The sequence below is a fragment of the Stereum hirsutum genome (assembly GCF_000264905.1).
Source record: "Stereum hirsutum FP-91666 SS1 unplaced genomic scaffold STEHIscaffold_2, whole genome shotgun sequence".
In the NCBI taxonomy this organism is placed as follows: domain Eukaryota; kingdom Fungi; phylum Basidiomycota; class Agaricomycetes; order Russulales; family Stereaceae; genus Stereum; species Stereum hirsutum.
In genome coordinates this window covers 3,513,449-3,534,110 of record NW_006763132.1, presented here as the reverse complement: position 1 = coordinate 3,534,110, position 20,662 = coordinate 3,513,449, and the positions used below count along the sequence as shown (strand labels likewise).

The 20,662-nt window shown below is 50.2% G+C and overlaps 6 protein-coding genes across 6 annotated transcripts; 3 read left to right on the top strand and 3 right to left on the bottom strand.

Annotated features, from left to right (window-relative positions):
- Positions 1–231: 231 nt before the first annotated feature.
- On the bottom strand, positions 232–1,566 carry STEHIDRAFT_49247 (oxidoreductase; the record flags this gene model as incomplete). The annotated part of the gene is made up of 7 exons (XM_007299270.1): positions 232–348; positions 404–531; positions 596–781; positions 846–969; positions 1,030–1,263; positions 1,335–1,466; positions 1,528–1,566. 7 exons carry the CDS (start codon positions 1,564–1,566, stop codon positions 232–234), a joined length of 960 nt encoding a protein of 319 aa, XP_007299332.1.
- Positions 1,567–5,958: 4,392 nt separating this feature from the next.
- STEHIDRAFT_49905 (FAD/NAD-P-binding domain-containing protein) lies at positions 5,959–8,121 on the bottom strand (the record flags this gene model as incomplete). Its single annotated transcript, XM_007299320.1, has 9 exons — positions 5,959–6,183; positions 6,323–6,388; positions 6,520–6,609; positions 6,785–6,961; positions 7,082–7,268; positions 7,353–7,464; positions 7,555–7,655; positions 7,739–7,835; positions 7,914–8,121. Coding segments are annotated over 9 exons (1,263 nt in total), but the record flags the coding sequence as incomplete, so codon positions are not given.
- Positions 8,122–9,082: 961 nt separating this feature from the next.
- Positions 9,083–9,289, bottom strand: STEHIDRAFT_49370 (uncharacterized protein; the record flags this gene model as incomplete). The annotated part of the gene is made up of 1 exon (XM_007299283.1): positions 9,083–9,289. The coding sequence occupies one exon, from the start codon at positions 9,287–9,289 to the stop codon at positions 9,083–9,085; it is 207 nt and encodes a 68-aa protein (XP_007299345.1).
- A 2,128-nt stretch (positions 9,290–11,417) lies between these two features.
- STEHIDRAFT_137245 (FAD/NAD-P-binding domain-containing protein) lies at positions 11,418–13,826 on the top strand (the record flags this gene model as incomplete). Its single annotated transcript, XM_007300241.1, has 10 exons — positions 11,418–11,668; positions 11,757–11,968; positions 12,042–12,107; positions 12,181–12,626; positions 12,697–12,747; positions 12,789–12,971; positions 13,040–13,135; positions 13,228–13,278; positions 13,353–13,522; positions 13,730–13,826. The coding sequence occupies exons 1-10, from the start codon at positions 11,613–11,615 to the stop codon at positions 13,824–13,826; spliced, it is 1,428 nt and encodes a 475-aa protein (XP_007300303.1). The 5' UTR covers positions 11,418–11,612.
- Positions 13,827–14,599: 773 nt separating this feature from the next.
- Positions 14,600–15,839, top strand: STEHIDRAFT_118643 (uncharacterized protein; the record flags this gene model as incomplete). The annotated part of the gene is made up of 4 exons (XM_007300240.1): positions 14,600–14,616; positions 14,717–14,937; positions 15,011–15,076; positions 15,190–15,839. Coding segments are annotated over 4 exons (807 nt in total), but the record flags the coding sequence as incomplete, so codon positions are not given.
- A 1,877-nt stretch (positions 15,840–17,716) lies between these two features.
- STEHIDRAFT_153254 (FAD/NAD-P-binding domain-containing protein) lies at positions 17,717–19,864 on the top strand (the record flags this gene model as incomplete). Its single annotated transcript, XM_007300239.1, has 8 exons — positions 17,717–17,772; positions 17,871–18,091; positions 18,163–18,228; positions 18,336–18,781; positions 18,989–19,171; positions 19,255–19,350; positions 19,432–19,482; positions 19,556–19,864. The coding sequence occupies 8 exons, from the start codon at positions 17,717–17,719 to the stop codon at positions 19,862–19,864; spliced, it is 1,428 nt and encodes a 475-aa protein (XP_007300301.1).
- Positions 19,865–20,662: the final 798 nt, after the last annotated feature.

Here is a 20,662-nt window from a genome sequence, read left to right as displayed (position 1 = left end):
TACTTACGCATGCCTTGAAGATCTACTCGCGCTCAGACGAACGTCAATTTTGAATCCCATATTCTTTCGGTAGCGTGCCTTGATCTACGTCAGCCGCGTCTGGTGTATTCGAGTCGTTTAGTGTTCGTACGTTCTTGATAGACTGTGTGTTATTAAACGAACGAGCGCAGCTAAGAAACATTTATGTGTGATAAGATATAAACATATGAGCTTGAACGGTATCACTCAATGTCACTCGACTCGGTCCCCCGAGACGAAAAACTGTTTAGCAGACAAATAGTCTGAATGCTCCTGTCTATGAGCGATGACAGACTTATCGACCCCTCGCCGCCACAACGGAAGCGCGATCTATGAGCAATACGGCGTCAGTAAAGATGACCACACCAGCAGAGTATATATTTACCAAACCAATAAGTTTGATACAAGCATCTCTAAGCCCCTGACTGCCATGAGGAGTCGAGCCACGAGTATTAGTGCGGAACGCATCACAAATAAAGGTATCCGTTATATGAAAGTCGCCTCGCTGAAGACCTGGACAAAGGCCGGTGCCATTTAGTGCCCAATATAACCAAGGAGCGACTGAATAAATGCGTACCCTTGAACAAGCCCTCGGCGCATTTTTCCGGTGAGAGACCGTCATCGGTCGCTTCGAGCTCAAGAAGGAGCTTAGGCTTCGTTTTGTTCTCCTCTACATAGCCAGGGCTGAATATAGTCGCAGGGAAGTATAGGTGAACATCTATTGAATAAAGAAGCAGCTCCTGCCTGAGACCCTCAGCAAGACCTAGACATTCGGCTCAAGTGAGTGATGAACAGATCTCCAGATACGCAATAAACGGAGCACGCACCTCGGATAGCATGTTTTCCGGGGGCGTACGTTGAATATCCAAGCATGGACATGTAACCAAGCACAGACGAAACAAATACGATCTTGCCAACCTGGCGGTGGCGAACCATATGCCGTGATGCTACCTTGGAGCGAGATCGGTATGGCGGCGTAGGGTAGGGAAACATTGCGTGGAACAAACTCACAAAAGCACTCCACGATGCTACCCAGAAGGTACTGTCCATCCCGCGTCTTATGGACTCCTCATCTTGCTCGATATAAAATCCTGGTGTCGCCTTCCCAGCGCAAAGGAAAACTGCGTCCGGTGAGCGTCCACCGTATGGCTCACATGCAGCATTGAAAGCGTCTTCGGTCGTAGAGAAAGCATCCAGTGCGAAGGAGTAAGAGTTGAAGATTTGACTTTTGTTAACACGAGCAGCCTTTGAGAAGGAGTGGAGAAAGAGCAAGAAACATTCAGTAAAAGAGAGGCTGTTACGGTGACACGACGCACCTCTAACTGAGCTAGCGCCTCCTTTAAACTCTTCTTATTGCGCGCGACGATGGATACATTTGCGCCCTTTCGAGCGAGAAGGAGTGCCAGAGCAAGACCCAGCCCAGACGAACCTCCGGTCACATAGCAATGCTGTCATAGTCGTCAGCTCTAAAATGTGGGCAAGGACGGGCGCCATGAAAGCTGAGCCTACTTTGCCTCGGGGATCCCATTTTCCTCTTCCTCCAATCATATGTAGCAGGGAGACCATGATTCCGAGAGTGACCACGGTCACAATTAGGACGAGCATACAACGAAGCGAGGAAGGCCAGATGAATAGCAAGACGATAGTGGTGTTACAGGCAGCGAAAACGTTGTCTACGGCCCACGTGACGAGTGTCCATTGCCGAGCTCACTTCGGCAGCCTGAGCGCTTCAGCCTCCTTCAGCCTCTCAAGTTCAGCCTAGCACTTACCCTGGTCCATGGATGGTGGGTGCACTATTTGATGCTACCCGTGGATGATGAGACAGTAATCCTCGCTGTGCATTCGTGTACGCAAACACTGGAGTCGGATCAGTACCTCAGGTGGCATGTATCTTGCGAGAAGAAAAATTTTCTTCTCGCAAAATACATGAAACAACAGTGATAATTGCTCCGGCGATTCCCAATCCCTCATCTACTTCTCGTTATTCTGCACCTTGAACGTAAGTATCATTTAACCATCCTTGACTCTTCTAGCCGTCTAGCCTTCTACGCCTCTTCGACCTGGTGCTCACAGTCTTCGAACTCGAACACACGCATCCGTTCCGAGTCCATCTCCTGCTTATACTGGAAACCTGGACATTGGAGTACTTATTGTTATCTGGTTTTAGTCGTGTTGTAAACACCTTGAGTACATAGACGTGAACACACAACGATTGCTGTAGTACATTATGAGCACCAGCGACTCTCCGCACAGATTGACCTTGGCCAGAAATAGAACCTCACAAACTGACACGACGTGGCAAGTTCAACGACACAAAGTAAACGGGAGCGTAGGCTACACTGACAATTTCCTACGGAAGACAATCTGAGCAGAACGACAGCGACTAGAAAAACGTCTGCCGAAGTGAAGATGCAAAGCCAAATATACCTCGACCTGCTCCGGGAGACGAATAGAATTGGTTGATACTCACAACCACCGTCTGATCTCCGCGTTGAATTCCTGGACAAGGAACGTTGAGATTGCGATACATTTCATTGACATGTGTAACATACCATCCAATAACGTTTTTGCGCCTTGTCCGGAGAACCTAGAAGCGTCCGCGGGACTTAGAGTAGAAGGTGGACCAGCTACCGGCACGGACTCGGAAGGGACGATTTCATGCACGTCGATGCCCATACCGGCGGCTTCTTGCCGAAGAGTAGTGGGAAGAGAAAGTAGGGCGTATTCAGCAGGGGCATGAGGTATATATCCCGGAGGTCTCCTAAAGCCAAGACTCGACGATACGATGACGACCTTCTGTGAGCGTCCTTGCTCAATGCTCAGTCGTGTGGCACTCTGACGAATTGAATAGCCGGCGGCGTTTAGTACGCAGAAGTCAGATAGCTGGAGTACGTACTCTTACGGTCCATACATGGGCTTCATACAGAATTCGCATAGCTTCAGCCATGTCGTCGCTCGTGAGCTCTAAGAAGCTTTTGGCCTCGATTTGGCCAGGACAACAGAATATGGCGTCCGGAGTCAGTCCGCGGTGTTTAGACATGACTCTTTCCAATGCTGCATTTGCTTCATCCGACGAGCGAATCAGGTGAGCATGAACTTCAAATATTTGCTCGGGAGATTGGCGACGTTCCTAGGGAAGAAAGGAAGCTGACCCCTCAATACAGTAATTGAACTCAAAGAGAACTGCACACCTCGATAGCTTGTGCAGTTGTGAGAGCTTCGTTCTCACTGGGCACAAGGATTGAGACGTGAGCTCCTTGTGAGGCAAGTGTTGTAGCCAAACCCAGCGCTATAGGAGAGCTGCCGTCGTCGATGTAGCAGTGCTGCCGAACCAGCACAGTAACCTCGGTGAGTGACCACGAGCGTAACGCGAGCTGCATGAGAAGTCGTACCTTTCCACGCGGGTTCCAAGGCGCAGGCATCGAGGGCAGTGGCAGGTTGGTGGTGGGTATCAGCAGACGAGGTGGGGGTTAGAAGGAAGGGCAACGGGCAAGCGCTGAGCGTTCTGTTGCATGCACACCACAGCAAGTACTCACGCTCGGCTTGATCTGTACTGTGCAAACATGTCTTAAATGGAAGTACACAACCCGCTCCGGGCCAGGCTTGTACGACTTTGGTCTGAGTCCACAAAGGTCCATGCCCTCCACTTCCAATGACTCGGCGATTTCCTTGAATCGCCTCGAGGCGACGGCGCCATGATCTAATGGCCTTCCAAACTTCGGAAACAGCATCTGGTAAAAATATCAGTCTAGGACGCGGCGTCCTAGACTTCCAAAACCTGTATTTGTTTCCATGTACCCTTTTAGATGCCCACTCAGTATGTGGGAGCAAAAGAACATACACAGAAATATCACAAGTACGCGACGATGGAACATCACTGGTGGAAAGATGGAATGATTCTATATGGATAGGCGCACGCAGACAGATCGAGAAGGGACTCGTGCACCAGACGCTACTGTAATGGAAAGATGCGGCGAATGTATAGACGTGGTCGTGATTGAATACGCAGCGAGAACTAACAAATGCGGTACGAATGGTGTGCCCTCACCAGCTTCTCACACTATCGTGATCATCTCATTGTGATCATCACTCACCTCATGCTAGCACGAAGGCGTTGTGTACAAGGAAGTCTCCACAAACAAACCAGAAGTGAAATCGTAAGAACCATCGGCTTCCCTACATGTCGCCGCTGCTTAGACATCACCGCTAGAACCTACTGTCACAGTAGTATCTGTTCGTCTTCCATCCCGCCTTCAGATCGAATCATCGTGTGTTTCTGACACAGTGATGGTGTCCAAAATATTCCAATGAAAACGCACCAGGTCTACCAAGGATTCAGGTAACGTACCCTTGGTAAGTGGGTCGATGAGCCGCGAGATCGGTGAATTGGAGTACTGAGACGTTAGTAGCACATGGAATAAGACACAAAAATGGACGCGTGACGGTCTTGTAGCTCACGACTACATACACGATAGTCGAATCTTTGTGCGGCCCGTCATATCCCTGTTCAATTCATGGGGACAGTGTTCATCGGAACATGTTAGACCCGAATTGGTATAGAAAGGGAGCGGAAGGATATCTTATGTTAGAGAGACGGTACATCGCGATCAAGGGGGAGCACTCACAATATCCACTTTGCATCTGCAGTCCAGGGCATCCAGCTTGCATCGAGAACCTGATGCACGGACAAAACAGATCCCGGGGAATCTTGCACCTAAGTGGGACGAAGGTACTTCCTCCGCGCAAGCCTGGGAAGTGTTAAAAGGGCTGTGCTCATAGGAGGTTTTATTTTTGTTGTGGCGCTTAGCCCAAATCCAAATTCAATGGGGTAAAAATCAGCGTATGTGTATACGGGTTATAAACAGTCACAGGTATCTGGTCTATGCTCACTCTGAATTACAGGACTCAGGCCTTGAGCAAACTGCCTAGAGAAAAACATCCCTTGAAACGAGTCGAAGAGGGCAGTGGTCAGCAAATGGAATGTTGTACAAAACGCTATTAGCGAAACCCCGTACAGTTAATGATCAAGAAACCCCGATAGAAGATAGATCGTCTATGCAGTAACTTTCTGCGACATGTGGAGTAGATAATTGAGATACATTAGAGTCATCCTTCCTTCTCGGTGGCTGAAGATGGGGAGCCCGACTCTCCATCTCCGAATCTTCTTGATACTGATACGATGGACCAAATAGACGGCATGTCACGTACTGTACTGCAGAGAGCAATATGATATTATACCACGCATTATGTGCTCCAATGGTGAAATCCGTGTGAGATTGAATTTTTGCTGTTCCCTCAGGGCCTCTCAGCTGATGTAGGGCCCATAAATAGAGCGTACCAGTCAGTGAGAGCAATATGACAGATGCCAAGGTGCTTAGAAGAAGTACAACGACCCTTGAGCCAATGAAATTGACTAGCACACTTCGTGCGATCTATGAAACAAGAGGCTCTTTACCGTTTCATGAAAGGAGCACGGGCAGGAACGAATAGGATAAAAGTGGAGACCAAGCAGAGGAGGATGTAGAGATGAGCAAAGACATGGAAGGAGGGAATATTGTGGGTGGGAGGCAGCGCAATAGCCATGCGTGGACCTCTTGCTAAGTCTGAAGGCACACTCGAACGGGAAGTTCCGCTGTACCGTATATTAACGAAAGACGAAGAGCAGAAAACAAAGAAGCAAAATCAGAATGGAGTGAAGACACGCACATCACGTATTATGCTTCCTAACAGCGGAGGTCTCAATATCACGCTCCTAGAAGGATGCCCTTGAGCATATTGACCGCCTGCTCAAAGTCCCTCTCTGTTGCACCTGCCTTCCATTGCCACTTCCAAGCCTCGTTGACACGCGCACCCCATACATTCACCCAGACCGGTAGCATATCCTTACCGGGGATTGTATTGCCTAATCTGAAGTTAGTATGTTTGACTTTCAACGTCGAGTTAATAGTGGGATGCACCTCCACCTCCACCTCCATCTCGATACACTTCACCTTCGTCATCCACATCAACCCCGCCAAACTCGTACAACTTTCCCAGCTCATGCGCGATGTTCACGACCTTATTGGAGAATGGCATCCGGATGGATTCATAGATGTGAAGACCTTTATCGATCGTCTTCCGTGTTGTTAGAGGGTGGGTGAGGAGTCGGCCGAGGAGGTAGCCGTCCTGTGTTCGCCAGATCAGATGCATGTGTCAGTAAATAGCGCGGCGAGGAGCGACAGAATTCTGCCTGAAGATGCCGGATGATATGTATGAGGAGTCGGGGAAATCTGATGGAAATGGGGATTGAATAGAGAAGTCATACAGAAGAAAAACTTACCTCCATTGCTTGTCCTGCGCCCGTTCCGAGGTGCGTCTCCATTGCGTGGGCCTGTGTCACAGCGCAATCTAGTCAGTCACTAACGGAGTACTCGAAACACCGAAAAATACTCGGGATATTGTTGTTAAATTCGAACTGGAAAGTAGGGAGTGACGTAGAAAACAAGAGGGAATGAGACATACCGCATCTCCTAAGATAGCAACGTTCTCCCGGGCGTATCTGGGCATCTTACCATGCATATGGATAGCCCACTTGTTCGTAGTCTCTCCACACTGTTCTCCCGATCCCAAGTCCAGTCGCGATTAGCACCGTGATCGGCCAAGTACGATTGCCACCGTCAGACCACAGAAAATAGGCCGAACGCCCCCACCGTCGCCAACGATAAAGCAGGCCGTTCGTCAGTGGAGCGATCTGGGATTCCAAAACCCGGATCAAATAGTGACTTACATCAAGTAAAGCCTCAACCTCCTCTTCCATACCTACGCATGCCTCCTTCAACTCTTCCGGGCTTACCTCCTGGACCCAAGACTTGTCAGGGTACACCGTCCCATAACCGTGCGGAATGGTGACGAAGGCAATAAGGTTGACATAGGGAGTTGATGGGATCGGATATGAGACTATGTGCTTTAGTACACATACGCGGGTAGTGAGTAATATGGCGTAGCAGAGCAGGTAGAAGGAGTGGGCTTACCTTCCCTTTATGACAGCACTGCATACGTCGGATTCGCAGTGTTATTTAGAAACATTATCGTTATATTTTGTCCGACTCACAATGATTGGGTACTTCATCAGCCTATGTTCACTCTCTTTCCCTCTCTCCCTCCACGCCTCAGCCAACCGCTCCTTCCTCACTAGGCTCCGGTACGCAACCGTCCCGCTCCATCTCGCTTCCGCACATTCTCGCACATCGTCTTCTGCCATGGCTCGTTTCCTCTGATCACGATCAATATCACCGTTGCCTTCAATCGATGCGTCCAACTCAACCGGTTCCTGGTCCTAGATGATATGCTGGAACATGACTTTACGCACAGTCGACCGGATCCCGTCTGCTCCAATGAGTACATCGGCCGTTGCGGTCTTGTCGTTGGCGAAGTGGAGCGTTATGGGTCCTGATTCGAGTTCCAAACCTCGTGATGGTGGGTCTGATTGCTCATGTGCTTGCAAGGGTGCGCCCTGAGGAGACGGCGGAGTAGAAGTGCGTGTGTAGGAGACAAGACGATGCGATGGATGGATGGCGCATAACTGTGTATTGGAGGATGGTAGGGCAGATTGCAGGGCTTTGAGGAGGTTGGAACGATGTATCAGGATGGGAGGGCCACTCTCTAAGTTCGTATAGAAAACATGGTCAGCGGAGTTTCGGTTCTCGTGGGGGATGTTACCTCGCACGAGTATGGCAGCGACGTACCGGGCATGCTCGAATGCGAATAAAAGTTAAATCCTCCGGACTGGTCACTCTTTCTATACGTGAATGATGCTGTGAAACCAGGTGTGTCAATCTCTTGTAAGTTTCGAAGCACTCTGGTCCAATCAGCAATAAGGCAGAAAGACGTACCTCTTTCCACCTTCGTCTCATCACCTTTGTTCAATTCGTCCTCCAGCAAACTCAAATGTCTGAGTATGGTCTGCGTTCTCGGATATATACTGACCCCCGCGCCGACGGTGGCTAGTTCGGGCTGAGCCTCGTAAATGTCGATAGCGACTGCTTCGGCAGATTCGTGGGAACCAAGGGAGGAGTTGTGTCGAGCAAGGGTAGCAGCGAGAGTGAGGCCACCGGGGCCACCACCGCTGTGAGGTGGAGTGAGGTTAAAGTGAGTTGTTAGATCAGAACGTGGGAATGATCCAGCAAATGTGTTGAGAGGATGAGCATATCGATGTCAGCCAGACTAGGACAGGTAAGCACAGTAGGTTGACGCACCAGATAGCGATCCTCAGCTTTGGCATGGTTTCATTAGCCTCGTCTCTACCAGTACGACTCGCATCAGTCATGGTTGGTAGACTACGATGTGCCTTGGTCGCTGTGATTCGAGAAGTTGGTCCAATAGTCAGTAATGCAAAGTGCCTGTGAGAGGTTTGGCTTTATGACTCGAACCAGACCTTGTCAGATGCTAGCGGCGTGGTATCAGGTGCACTGTAAGTTGTGAGCAAAACTCCGTGGTATGCAGATAGCCATATTGGATGTTTCGAGCACAATCCCCGGCTGCGTCCAGCGAGATGCCGACCTAGGGCCTGAGTTTTTGGCAGTTATAAGTAGATACGGTCCCACAAGGATCACTAGGTATATAGGTAGCTGTAGATAGGTATAATTCGGAGTTTCAGTTTCACAATCAGAGGCGCTACTAGATGTGGCCGTCGTCTGTTAGGCTGAAGGCGAAGAGTGCCACCACGCCACGCTTCCCGAAATTCCAAGCCGGGTATTGCCGTGACAACTTTTTCCGACTTTTCTAACTTCGCACTGTTTCTCTCATCGTCTTTCAACAGCTTTCAACACCTCAAGTTTGAATCATTCCAGGTAGGTCACGAAACTCCCATTCTGATTCTATTTACACAGACACAGCACATACCTGTATTACTCTGATACTTCGGTATGTGCTATAAGTATCCTCATCAACTCTCCCCATTCCCATCCGTGCTCTCGACCCTACTATAGCACAGTCACACCAGACGTTTACGAAGACCAAAAATCTTGCATTTTTCCAGACTCATCCATGCAAGAATATAACTACTTTACAACTACTGCCAAGATCTTCATACACCTATGTGGACCAATGGAACCCACTTCACAAACGCAGACTCCCCCACCTTCGCGCGAAGACATCTAACTGCATGATGAAGTGTATACGCAGCTGAGCTAAGCGCCTCTATCTCGGAACTCGGTCGCTTTCTCTCTTCCAACAGATATTGATATACGATATCCGCGATTAAAGGTGCGTTTTCGTCACCGATAGACCACATTGTTGCGAAAACTGTCTGGTAGCCCCCGATGAGCATCCCAGCAGCGAGATGTTGCCGAGGTGAACCGCCCTGCCAGAACCCTCGACAGGAGAGAAGTCAATTGCCTTCTTCTGAGCTTGGAAGGCTTGCTCGATATCACTGAGCAGCCCCAGCAGCTCATATAGGTTTTGATACGCAGTCCCAAGGACGCTATAAAACTACGGTCGGTGAGGGTCGCCTTGAAGGAAGGTTCTATGGCTCGTTGTTGCATTATAAGGCACTGTTCCACGTCATCTATATATATGTTCCATTCTTTGAAAGCGAAGCATGTACTACGCATAACCGAGATCCTGAAGACATATACGCATGGCCGAATGCCCGTGCGGAGTAAAACTGACTGTCTGCCTCTGAGCTGTAACGCTCTGGTCCAGATCAGCAACATTGCCAGACCGCTCTAAGCATGAAGGCCGTTTCCAAAATTTGTTAGATACTCTGGCCTATCAGCATGACCTTCGTGGATAAGATCAATTGCCTGCTGGTGAACAGCGAGGGACTGGTCCAGGTCGCAGAGCCGCCAAATCGATCGTATCGATACAGAAGAGTGATGCCGAGGTTATTTAGGTACAATGCCTGCTCCTCTGTCGTGAGCCCGTGCGAGATCGCCCGGGCGTAGAGCATAGCAAACAGACATCTCAATAGCTGTGAGATTGGCTCTCAGCCGAAAGCGTTAAAAAAAGGTATGACTAAGGTGATTCAAACTTGTCTTATATGTCAGACTTGATGTAAGTAGGGTGCGAGCGAGTCCAGAGCGATGACAATCATTCTCGCCTAATTAGACTCAGCCTGAAAGAACATACACAATGTCATGCGTCAGTATGATGGAATGGCAGCAAGTAACGGGCGCATGTCATAGTGCTCACAACAAGGAGTCGATGCTCTTGCTCTGTATCAGGGGCGACGATCTACTCACGAAGGTATACCCTAGGTTCAATGAATGGTCCGAATGAAAAGCTTCAGAGTAGCATAATGACATACCTGGTCACGACGCTGAGTGTTACTGCCATCGGACGACGCAACGAGTCGGAATCTCTGCATACCAGCAGATACCAGCGCACCTTTGAGTTCGGACCAAGCGAGAGGGGAAAAAATAAGAGGAACCAACTCGCATACCAATATGGTCTATCTCGTGTATGCAATACTCTGCACACAGCATCGGTGCCCTCAAACCAGCCGGTACTTCCTTGGTACTTCCTCTAGACCCAGCTACTATTCCAAATGATTTGCTCTCCGGTCTCGATAGTGCTCGATGTTGATCCTATCGATGCCTCGTTTGAAGCTTGAAATTGGACAAACTGTCTGATACATAGTCATAGATATACTCAGAATATGTCGAGTTAATACCACTCAGCCATAGCGAGGGGTACGACCTGATGGAAAGACGCCACATCGCCACACCATCAGAAATTTCAACTTCACGGACATTGCCGGTGAGCCTTCGTGTTCTGCGCAAAAAAAGGAAACAAGTCGTCTCTCCTTTACTTCCAACCATCTTGTAGCCCCAACTTGTGTACTGTGGCAGCTCTACAATGTCGAAACTAATACTCAAATATCTGCGCTTCGTTTGCGAGACTGGTATCCCTTACAGTCGACTGCAACTGTCACCGTTTGTGTCGACTGCAACTGTCACCGTTTGTACTCCTTGACCCTGACTGTACCTCCCAGACCTTAGGCGACGTCCGGTGTCCCAAGGGGCCCATCGCCCCCGCCAATTTTGCGCGAGTCTCCCGCCAAATGGGAGTTCCCACGTTATGTAAGCGTCGTCTAAGTGCTGGGACGTACAACATGCACTAACCAAAAACTCATACACCACATCCACTCACCATCTCACGGCACGCATGATGTTCTTCTCGCGGCCTCCGAATACTCTTTCCCATGACCCATCCTGACATTGACTACCCTGCGTCTTGTAACTCTCCGGAATTTTCAGTAAGTCTCGGAGTTCAGGACCACCCACGCAAATCTGTGAAGATAGCACACAATTATGTAACGCCTTGAATGAGGTGGGTACCCGATGTGGACGATCGCTCGTCGACGGGTAACCCACTGTTCATATGTACATGTACACGACCCACCACTCCCACCCTGCGGAGCATTTCCAGCCATCGCCACGACTTTCTTAACGTGGATGTTGTGTGCACTTTTATGTACTCCCGATGTCTTCTTGTGCCCCACCTGCTCGTGCTGTGTATATAACGACCGACGTGCAAGCGAAAGCATCAAAGTCCCGGACTCCCGAATACGGTGTTTCATTGGCAGATTTCCCTAACGAACAGCTAGGATAGCGATGTCTCCCCCGTCTTCAAATCCTGCGTCTCAACCCAAGCTTCGCGTCGCTATCTGGTAAGTACCAATCATCTTCTTTTCTTCCCTTGTTTCATTCACACTTCGCACGACTCATAAATCACCCCATCGTTGCCCCGCCGACCAGCGGCGGCGGTCCCGGCGGTCTCACTCTCGCTGTTGCGCTCTCCAAATTCAATAATCCAACATCACCTCTTTCGATAGATCTATATGAATCGCAACCCGAAGTGGCGACAGTCGGAGCTGGGATCAGCATCTGGCCAAGAACGCAGACGATACTGAGGGGATTGGACATTATGGATGCGTTAAAGGGCGAGTTCGGGGGCGAGGGTGACACAGGTGTGTGAATATCAGTTTAGTTTGAACCAGAGTCGGATGGACGGGTTCGCTGATGTGAAGGACATTGCTATAGGTTTTAAGTTTCGTAAGAGCGATGAACCAGACGGGGGGTACCATTTTTATACTTTTGAACATCCAGGTATGGTCTTGCGTTTCTCACTTCTATACCTCTCTTGTTCAAATATGTTCCGATGTCGTCTCTGCGCTCCCAGTAAACCCCCTCTTCGTCCACCGCTCTGCCCTTCTCAAACCTCTCGAGCTCGCACTCTCCTCTTCCCCCATTTGCACAATCCACACATCAAAGAAACTTGTCTCTTACTCTTACCTCTCCCTCTCATCCTCTTCCCACGGAAACACGAATGGTCCCATAACGTTACACTTCGCGGACGACACCACGGCAGAAACGGACATCTTGATCGGCGCCGATGGAGTCAGAAGCTCTGTTCGACGAGGCATGTTCGGGCATATTTATTCGAGGGCTTCGTTAGAGAGTGGGTTGTCGGAGGAAAATTTGAAGCTGAAAAAGGCCGTGGAACCGAGGTGGAGCGGGACGGTGGCATATCGGGCATTGATCACGAAGGATCGGTTTGACTGTCAGCTTAAGAGTACGGAGAATGAGGGAGGGGAAAAGCGTATGTGGCGCACAACCCCTGTCAACGTGCGTTATTTCTTGTTTCGCTTTTGGTCTGAATTGTGCGAAGAGATTGACGTTTAGGGTCTGATTATAGTATAGTGGTAAAGAAAAAGTGCATACATCCATTGAATACTTCTATTACCTCGTATGTTGTACTCATGAGCACAAATCGACGGATACAAACAGCATTTCATAGTCTACCCCATCTCACGCGGTACCCTCCTCAACATTGTCGCCTTCGTCACCGTCCCTTCCGCATTCTCCGCTCGACAGCCATACCCTGATAAATCATGGGTCAAAGATGTGAGTGTGCAGGAGTTGAAGGACGTGTTCGATGGGTTTGAGGACGAGGTTGGAGAACTGATTCAGGTGGGTTATTCTTGTACCTATGATGATGTGATGGAAATGCCTGATGGATGTGGCATGTGCGCTCGTAGGCTATCGACAAGGTGTCGAAATGGGCGATCCATATGCATGGTGATATGCCGCGGTATGTTAATGAGCAGGGCAACGTCGCGATATTGGGCGACGCGGTACGTTTCTACCCCATACCCTAATTTTTACGATTTCGTCTGGTTCCATGCAAAACTCACGGGTGATTGTCATGTTGTGTTGTGGCGCGTAGGCTCATGCGATGGAGACTCATCTAGGAGCGGGTGCGGGTCAGGCTATGGAGGTCCGTTCCAACTCTTTTCTCGCTCTCACTTCTTTCACTATCCCTTCGACTAACGCATCTATTCATCCTCACAGGACGCTTACCTCCTCTCCCGCATCCTTACTCATCCACTCACGACCATCTCCACGCTCCCGACCGCGCTCAAAATCTACGAACACATCAGACTTCCGTTCGCGAACGAAATCGTCAAAACGGCGAGGAGACGCTGTCGATGTCCTAGATATTCGTCGATAGAAAACTGCAGGTAAAATGCCGTATACTCGAGAGTCGAGAGTTGGAAGTACGCGACTTGGATGCTTTCGAGTCTTCACACGATGGCCCCTATATATAGATACCACGAGCGAGGGTGGTCAGAAGTAGAGATCAAAAGTAGATAAAGGTGAAACGTTATACGGAAGTCCAGGAGGATGCTTCGCAGGTGGGTCGTGTACACACTTGTACATATCGGCAGTGTGCTACGCGCCGGCGAGCGATCGTCCAAAGGGGCACCACTGAGTCACATCATTATGCGCTGCATTCACGGAATTGCGGAGGTGGTCCCCGACTAGGAAGACTGTAGATCTCCCGTCCTTCCGGTTGATCCTGTTTGGCGTGAAATGGTGGTAAGTGGATGTTGTGTATGAGTAAGTATGAGGACTCGTGTATGAGGGCCAAAGGAGTGCAGTCGTTCATAGTTGATTGTAGGGGACTGCGGTCTTGCGAACGGAGCGTGCACAGATATTTTTGTGGTATTAAATTCGCAGATGCCACTGCCATAAGCCGGGCTACAACATGGTCGGAAGAAAAGGAGCGACTTGGATTCGAAGTGAACCTCACCGGCAAAGTCCGTGGACTTGAAATCGCTAATGTGTGGCGATGTGGTGTTGCTCACACTGAACGCATCCTTACTATTCCTTAGGTCCATCTATTTCTGTCGAAGTCCGCGGGATCTTCGATGCTATTCTCTTCAGGACTTAGAAATCCCCTCTCCCGCCTCCAACAGCTCTGGGAGGCTCGCGGATCCACGAAAAAAGGAATTATAGGAATGAACGCCGATTTCCGTACTCTAAAGAACTCTCCCAAGCCCGACTCAGTCCGACCCAATTACCGATCCCATCGCGTTTCATTCTCCCTTCGCCAAAGCCTCCTTCAACATCCCCTCTGCAACCTTCCAATCTCTCTCCGGCGCATCCCCCTCCCACTGCCAATCCCAACCCCTCTTCACCTCCTCTCCCCACTTCTCCACCCATCCTAAATCCGCCTTGGACACCTCCAATCCCTCAAACTCATATAGCTCGCCTAAATGCCTTTCTCGTCTCCCACTTTGGGTTCTCAACCCAAGTTTTGCATCGCAATTTGGTACGTCGTCTCGTCTTTGGATTCCTTTTGTCTTCCCTTTTTGTCCATCTCGCCACTTCCCACGCCTCATAACGAACCTCATTGTTCTTCCATCAACCAGTGGCGGCGGTCCCGGCGGTCTCACTCTCGCTGTTGCCCTGTCCAAGTTCAACAATCCAGCCTCACCTCTTTCAATCGATTTATATGAATCGCAACCCGAAGTGGCGACTGTCGGAGCCAGGATCAGTGTCTGGCCGAGAACCCAGACGATACTGAGGGGGTTAGGCATCATGGATGCGTTAAAGGGCGAGTTGGGGAGCGAGGGCTGTGAGGGCGACACAGGTGTGTGGATATGAGATTAGTCCGAATAAGACTCGGGTGGACAGGTTCGCTGATGTGAAGGGTATGGATATAGGTTTTACTTTTCGTAAGAGCGATGAACCAGACGGAGGGTACAACTTTTATACGCTTGAATATCCGGGTATGGTATTGCATCTCTCATTTCCTGCCCTCTTCCATTTTAAATTTCCTTCATTGCGCATCCTGTGTACCTCTCTGGTTCAATATGTTCTAACGCCATCTTCACGCTCCCAGTCAACCCCTTCTTAATTCGCCGCTCTGCCCTTCTCAAACCTCTCGAACTCGCCCTCTCTTCTTCCCTCATCTGCAAAATCCACACATCGAAGAGACTGATCTCGTATTCCTATCTCTGCCTCTCATCCTCTTCCCACGGAAACACGAACGGCCCAATAACGTTGCACTTCGCTGACGGCACCACAGAAGAGACGGACATCCTGATCGGTGCAGATGGAGTTCGGAGCGCTGTCCGACGAGGAATGTTCGAGCATCTTTATTGGAGGGCTTCGCTGGCGGGTGGGTTGTCGGAGGAAGATGTGAAGCTCAAAAGGGGCGCGGAACCGAGGTGGAGCGGGACGGTGGCGTATCGGGCGTTGATCTCGAAGGAGCGGCTGGACGGTCTACGGAAAAGTGCGGAAAAGGAGGGAGGGGGGAAGCGTATGTGGCTCACAAAGCCTGTTAGCGTGCGTTATTTCTTGTTTCGCTTTCAGTCAGAATTGTGCAAAGGGATTAACGTGTGATTATAGTATAGCGGCAAAGAAAAGGTACGCACATCCATTGAATCCTCTTACCGTCTCGTATGTTGCGCTCATAAGCACAATATGACGGGTCGCAACAGCATTTTATAGTATACCCCATCTCCCGTGGTACCCTCCTCAACATTGTTGCCTTCGTCACCGTCCCCTCCGCGTTCGCCGCTCGACAGCCATACCACGATAGTTCATGGGTCAAAGATGTGAGTGTGCAGGAGTTGAAGGACGCGTTCGATGGGTTTGAGGACGAGGTCGGGGAGTTGATTCAGGTGATTTCCTTCTTTTCCCCATAATGATACGGCGCAAATGATTTATGGAGGCGGCGTGTGCACATATAGGCTATCGACAAGGTGTCGAAATGGGCGATTCATATGCATGGTAATATGCCGCGGTATGTTAATGAGCAGGGCAATATCGCAATCTTGGGCGATGCGGTACGTTTCTACACTACCCTCATTTTTGCGACTTCGTTTGGTCTAATGCAAAGCCAACGGTTGATCTTCACGTCATGGTGTGGCACGTAGGCTCATGCGATGGAGACTCATCTAGGAGCCGGTGCGGGCCAGGCTATGGAGGTACGTTCCTAAGCATTTTTTGGTTTCACTTTTTCGCCAACGCAACGTTTTGCTCCGCAGGACGCCTACCTCCTCTCCCGCATCCTTACTCATCCACTCACAACCCTCTCCACGCTCCCCACCGCGCTCAAAATCTACGAACGCATAAGACTTCCGTTTGCGAATGGAATCGTCAATACGGTGAAGAGACTGGGTGAATTGTATGAGTTTGAGGGCATGGAGGTGTCTAAGGCGGATTTAGGATGGGTGGAGAAGTGGGGAGAGGAGGTGAAGAAGAGTTGGGATTGGCAGTGGGAGGGGGATGCGCCGGAGAGAGATTGGAAGGTTGCAGAGGGGATGTTGAGGGAGGCTTTGGGGAAGGGAGAATGAAATGGGGTGGGCTTGGTAACTAAGTCAGACTGGGTTCAATTCGGGCGAGTTATTCAGTTTATCGAAGTTGGCGATCTTTCCTATAAATTCTTTCCTCGTGAGTCAGAAAGCCTCACGGATCTGTTAGAACTGGGGATGGGCATTATTGAGCTTTAAATAAATTGGTGTCTGTGATACCCTGAGCCTCTACAGAAACAGATGGACCGAAGATCTAAGGATGCGGTGAGTGTGACAGAACGACGCCACATCGCCCTTCCAGCCATTCCAAGTTCACGGACATTGCCGGTGGGCCTTCGTCGTGTACTTATTCGCTCCGCATCGTTCTCCTTTTCTTCCAACCATTTCGTCGCCAGAGGTTTATCGTGGCGGTGGTATTTATAATGTCGAAAATATTACCGAAGTGCCTGTACACACTTCGTCTGCAAGACCGGAATCCCCTACAGCCAAATATGACTAACGACTGCACTCTCTTGGCCCTCATGCACAAGCCCTCATACCCAGGCGCAATATCCACTTCTCACCATCTCACGTTAAGCAGGATCAGCGGGGCCCACGGAAGGTCTATTGGCCAATCGTCTCTCTTCTGGCCTCCGAACTCATCCGTCTCATCCTCACATTGACTACTTCGCCTTTACTGACTCTCCGAGACCGCTTTACAGTCTCCTAACTTACTAGTCGGAGAACACCCCCGCAAGCCCGTGGATGTAGCCTGATATAGCGCACAATGATGTAACTCCGTGATTGAGGTGGGTGCCTTCAGGACAATGGCTGGGCGGCGCCTAACACTAGACCGATATGTACCTGTGTGTACCTGTGTGTACACGACCCACCCTGCGAAGCATCTGCAGGCATCTCCTCGACTCTTCCACACAACTTCCGCATAACGTGTACATCTTTATCTACACTGAATCTCTACTTCCGGCCACCCTCTGCTCGTGGTATCTATATATAACACCTCTCGTGTGAAGGTCTCGAAATCGTCCAAGTCCCGTACTTCCAGCTCTCGAGTACACGGCACTTTACTGTCAGGTCTCGACTGACGAACAGCTGCATAGGATATCGAGAACGATGTCTTTCTCGTCTTCCACTTCGTCTTCTCAACCCAAGTTTCGCGTTGCGATCTGGTACGTCGTCTCGTCTTTAAATTCCTTGTCTTCCCGTTTTGTTCTCCTCGCCACTTCCCACGCCTCATCCACAACCTCATTGTTCTCCCACCAACCAGTGGCGGCGGTCCCGGCGGCCTCACTCTCGCTGTTGCCCTTTCCAAGTTTAACAGCTCGACCTCACCTCTCTCGATTGATCTATATGAATCGCAACCCGAAGTGGCAACGGTCGGGGCCGGGATCGCTATTTGGTTGAGAACGCAGACGATACTTAAGGGTTTGGGCATTATGGACGCGTTGAAGGCTGAGTTTAGGGACGAGGGCGGTGAGGGTGACTTAGGTATGTGGATCTTGGACTGGTTGTACAAGGTTAGGTGGATGGGTTCGCTGACGCGAAGGGAATTTATGTAGGGATTAAGTTTCGGAAGTGCGATGAACCAGGCGGTGGATACGATTTTTATACGCTTCAACATCCGGGTATGGTTCTTCTTTAACTTATACCCATCTCCCCTGAACTCTCCATCATCGCTTCTCCTATACGCCTCTCCGAATTATATGTTCTGACGCCATCTCCATGCTTTCAGTTCATCCGCTCCTAATCCACCGCTCCGCTCTCCTCAAACCTCTCGAACTCGCCCTCTCTTCTTCCCCCTCCTGCACAGTCCACACCTCAAAAAAACTCGTCTCCTACTCCTATCTCTCCCTCTCCTCCTCCTCCTTCGGAAACACCAACGGCCCAATAACGCTCCACTTCACCGATGGCACCACCGCAGAAACGGACATCCTGATCGGCGCGGATGGAATTCGAAGCTCCGTCCGACGAGGAATGTTCGGGCATCTTTATTCGAGGGCTTCGTTGGAGAGTGGGTTGTCGGACCAAGATGTGAAGTTGAAGCAGAGGGTGGAACCGAGGTGGAGCGGGACGGTGGCGTATCGGGCGTTGATCACGAAGGAGCGGTTGGAGGGTCTGCGGAAGAGTGAGGGAAATAAGGGAGGGAGGAATTATCTGGAGCTGAGGATGCCTGTTAGCGTGCGTTATTTCTCTGTGTCGTTGTTGAGGCTGAAATGTGCGAAGGGACTGATGTTTGGTGTGTGAGGATAGTACAGCGGTAAACAAAAAGTGGGCACATTTTTCGTGGATCTATATGGCCTTACATGTTGAACTTATGTTCGACTACTCTCCATTCTTCCATCCTTCCAATCATCCAATGCAACCTGACCAACCTATTCCAAACAGCACCTCGTAGTCTACCCCATCTCGCGCGGCACCGTCCTCAACATCGTCGCCTTCGTCACCGTCCCTTCCGCGTTCTCCACTCGACAGTCATACCCCGATAAATCGTGGGTCAAGGATGTGGATGTGCAGGAGTTCAAGGACGCATTCGACGGGTTTGAGGACGAGGTCGGCGAGTTGATTCAGGTGGGTTCTTTTTGTCCCGTGCTATGCTCTAATGGATTTTGCTAAAGAGTATACTTATGCGTGCGGTATGTGCGTGTATGTAGGCCGTCGACGCGGTGTCAAAATGGGCGATCCATATCCATGGAGATATGCCGCGGTATGTAAATGAGCAGGGCAACGTCGCGATATTGGGCGATGCGGTGCGTTTTCAACCGTTTACATCCTTCATTTATTTGACTTCGAAACTTACGGTTGACCATCATGTCATGATGCGGCTACAGGCCCATGCAATGGAGACTCATCTAGGAACGGGTGCGGGTCAGGCTATGGAGGTACATTCCGTCACCTTCTGCGCTCTCACTTCTTCCACTGTCCCTTAACTAACACATTCATCCATGCCCACAGGACGGCTACCTCCTCGCCCGCCTCCTCACCCACCCACTCACAACCCTCTCCACCCTCCCCACCGCACTCAAAATCTACGAACGCATAAGACTTCCGTTCGTGAATGGAATCGTCAACACGGCGAGGAGGCTGGGTGAATTGTATGAGTTTGAGGGGATTGAGGTGTCGAAGGCGGATTTGGGGTGGGTGGAGAAGTGGGGAGAGGAGGTGAAGAGGAGTTGGGGGTGGCAGTGGGAGGGGGATGCGCCGGAGAGAGATTGGAAGGTTGCAGAGGGGATGTTGAAGGAGGCTTTGGCGAAGGGAGAATGAAACGCGATGGGATCGGTAATTGGGTCGGACTGAGTCGGGCTTGGGAGAGTTCTTTAGAGTACGGAAATCGGCGTTCATTCCTATAATTCCTTTTTTCGTGGATCCGCGAGCCTCCCAGAGCTGTTGGAGGCGGGAGAGGGGATTTCTAAGTCCTGAAGAGAATAGCATCGAAGATCCCGCGGACTTCGACAGAAATAGATGGACCTAAGGAATAGTAAGGATGCGTTCAGTGTGAGCAACACCACATCGCCACACATTAGCGATTTCAAGTCCACGGACTTTGCCGGTGAGGTTCACTTCGAATCCAAGTCGCTCCTTTTCTTCCGACCATGTTGTAGCCCGGCTTATGGCAGTGGCATCTGCGAATTTAATACCACAAAAATATCTGTGCACGCTCCGTTCGCAAGACCGCAGTCCCCTACAATCAACTATGAACGACTGCACTCCTTTGGCCCTCATACACGAGTCCTCATACTTACTCATACACAACATCCACTTACCACCATTTCACGCCAAACAGGATCAACCGGAAGGACGGGAGATCTACAGTCTTCCTAGTCGGGGACCACCTCCGCAATTCCGTGAATGCAGCGCATAATGATGTGACTCAGTGGTGCCCCTTTGGACGATCGCTCGCCGGCGCGTAGCACACTGCCGATATGTACAAGTGTGTACACGACCCACCTGCGAAGCATCCTCCTGGACTTCCGTATAACGTTTCACCTTTATCTACTTTTGATCTCTACTTCTGACCACCCTCGCTCGTGGTATCTATATATAGGGGCCATCGTGTGAAGA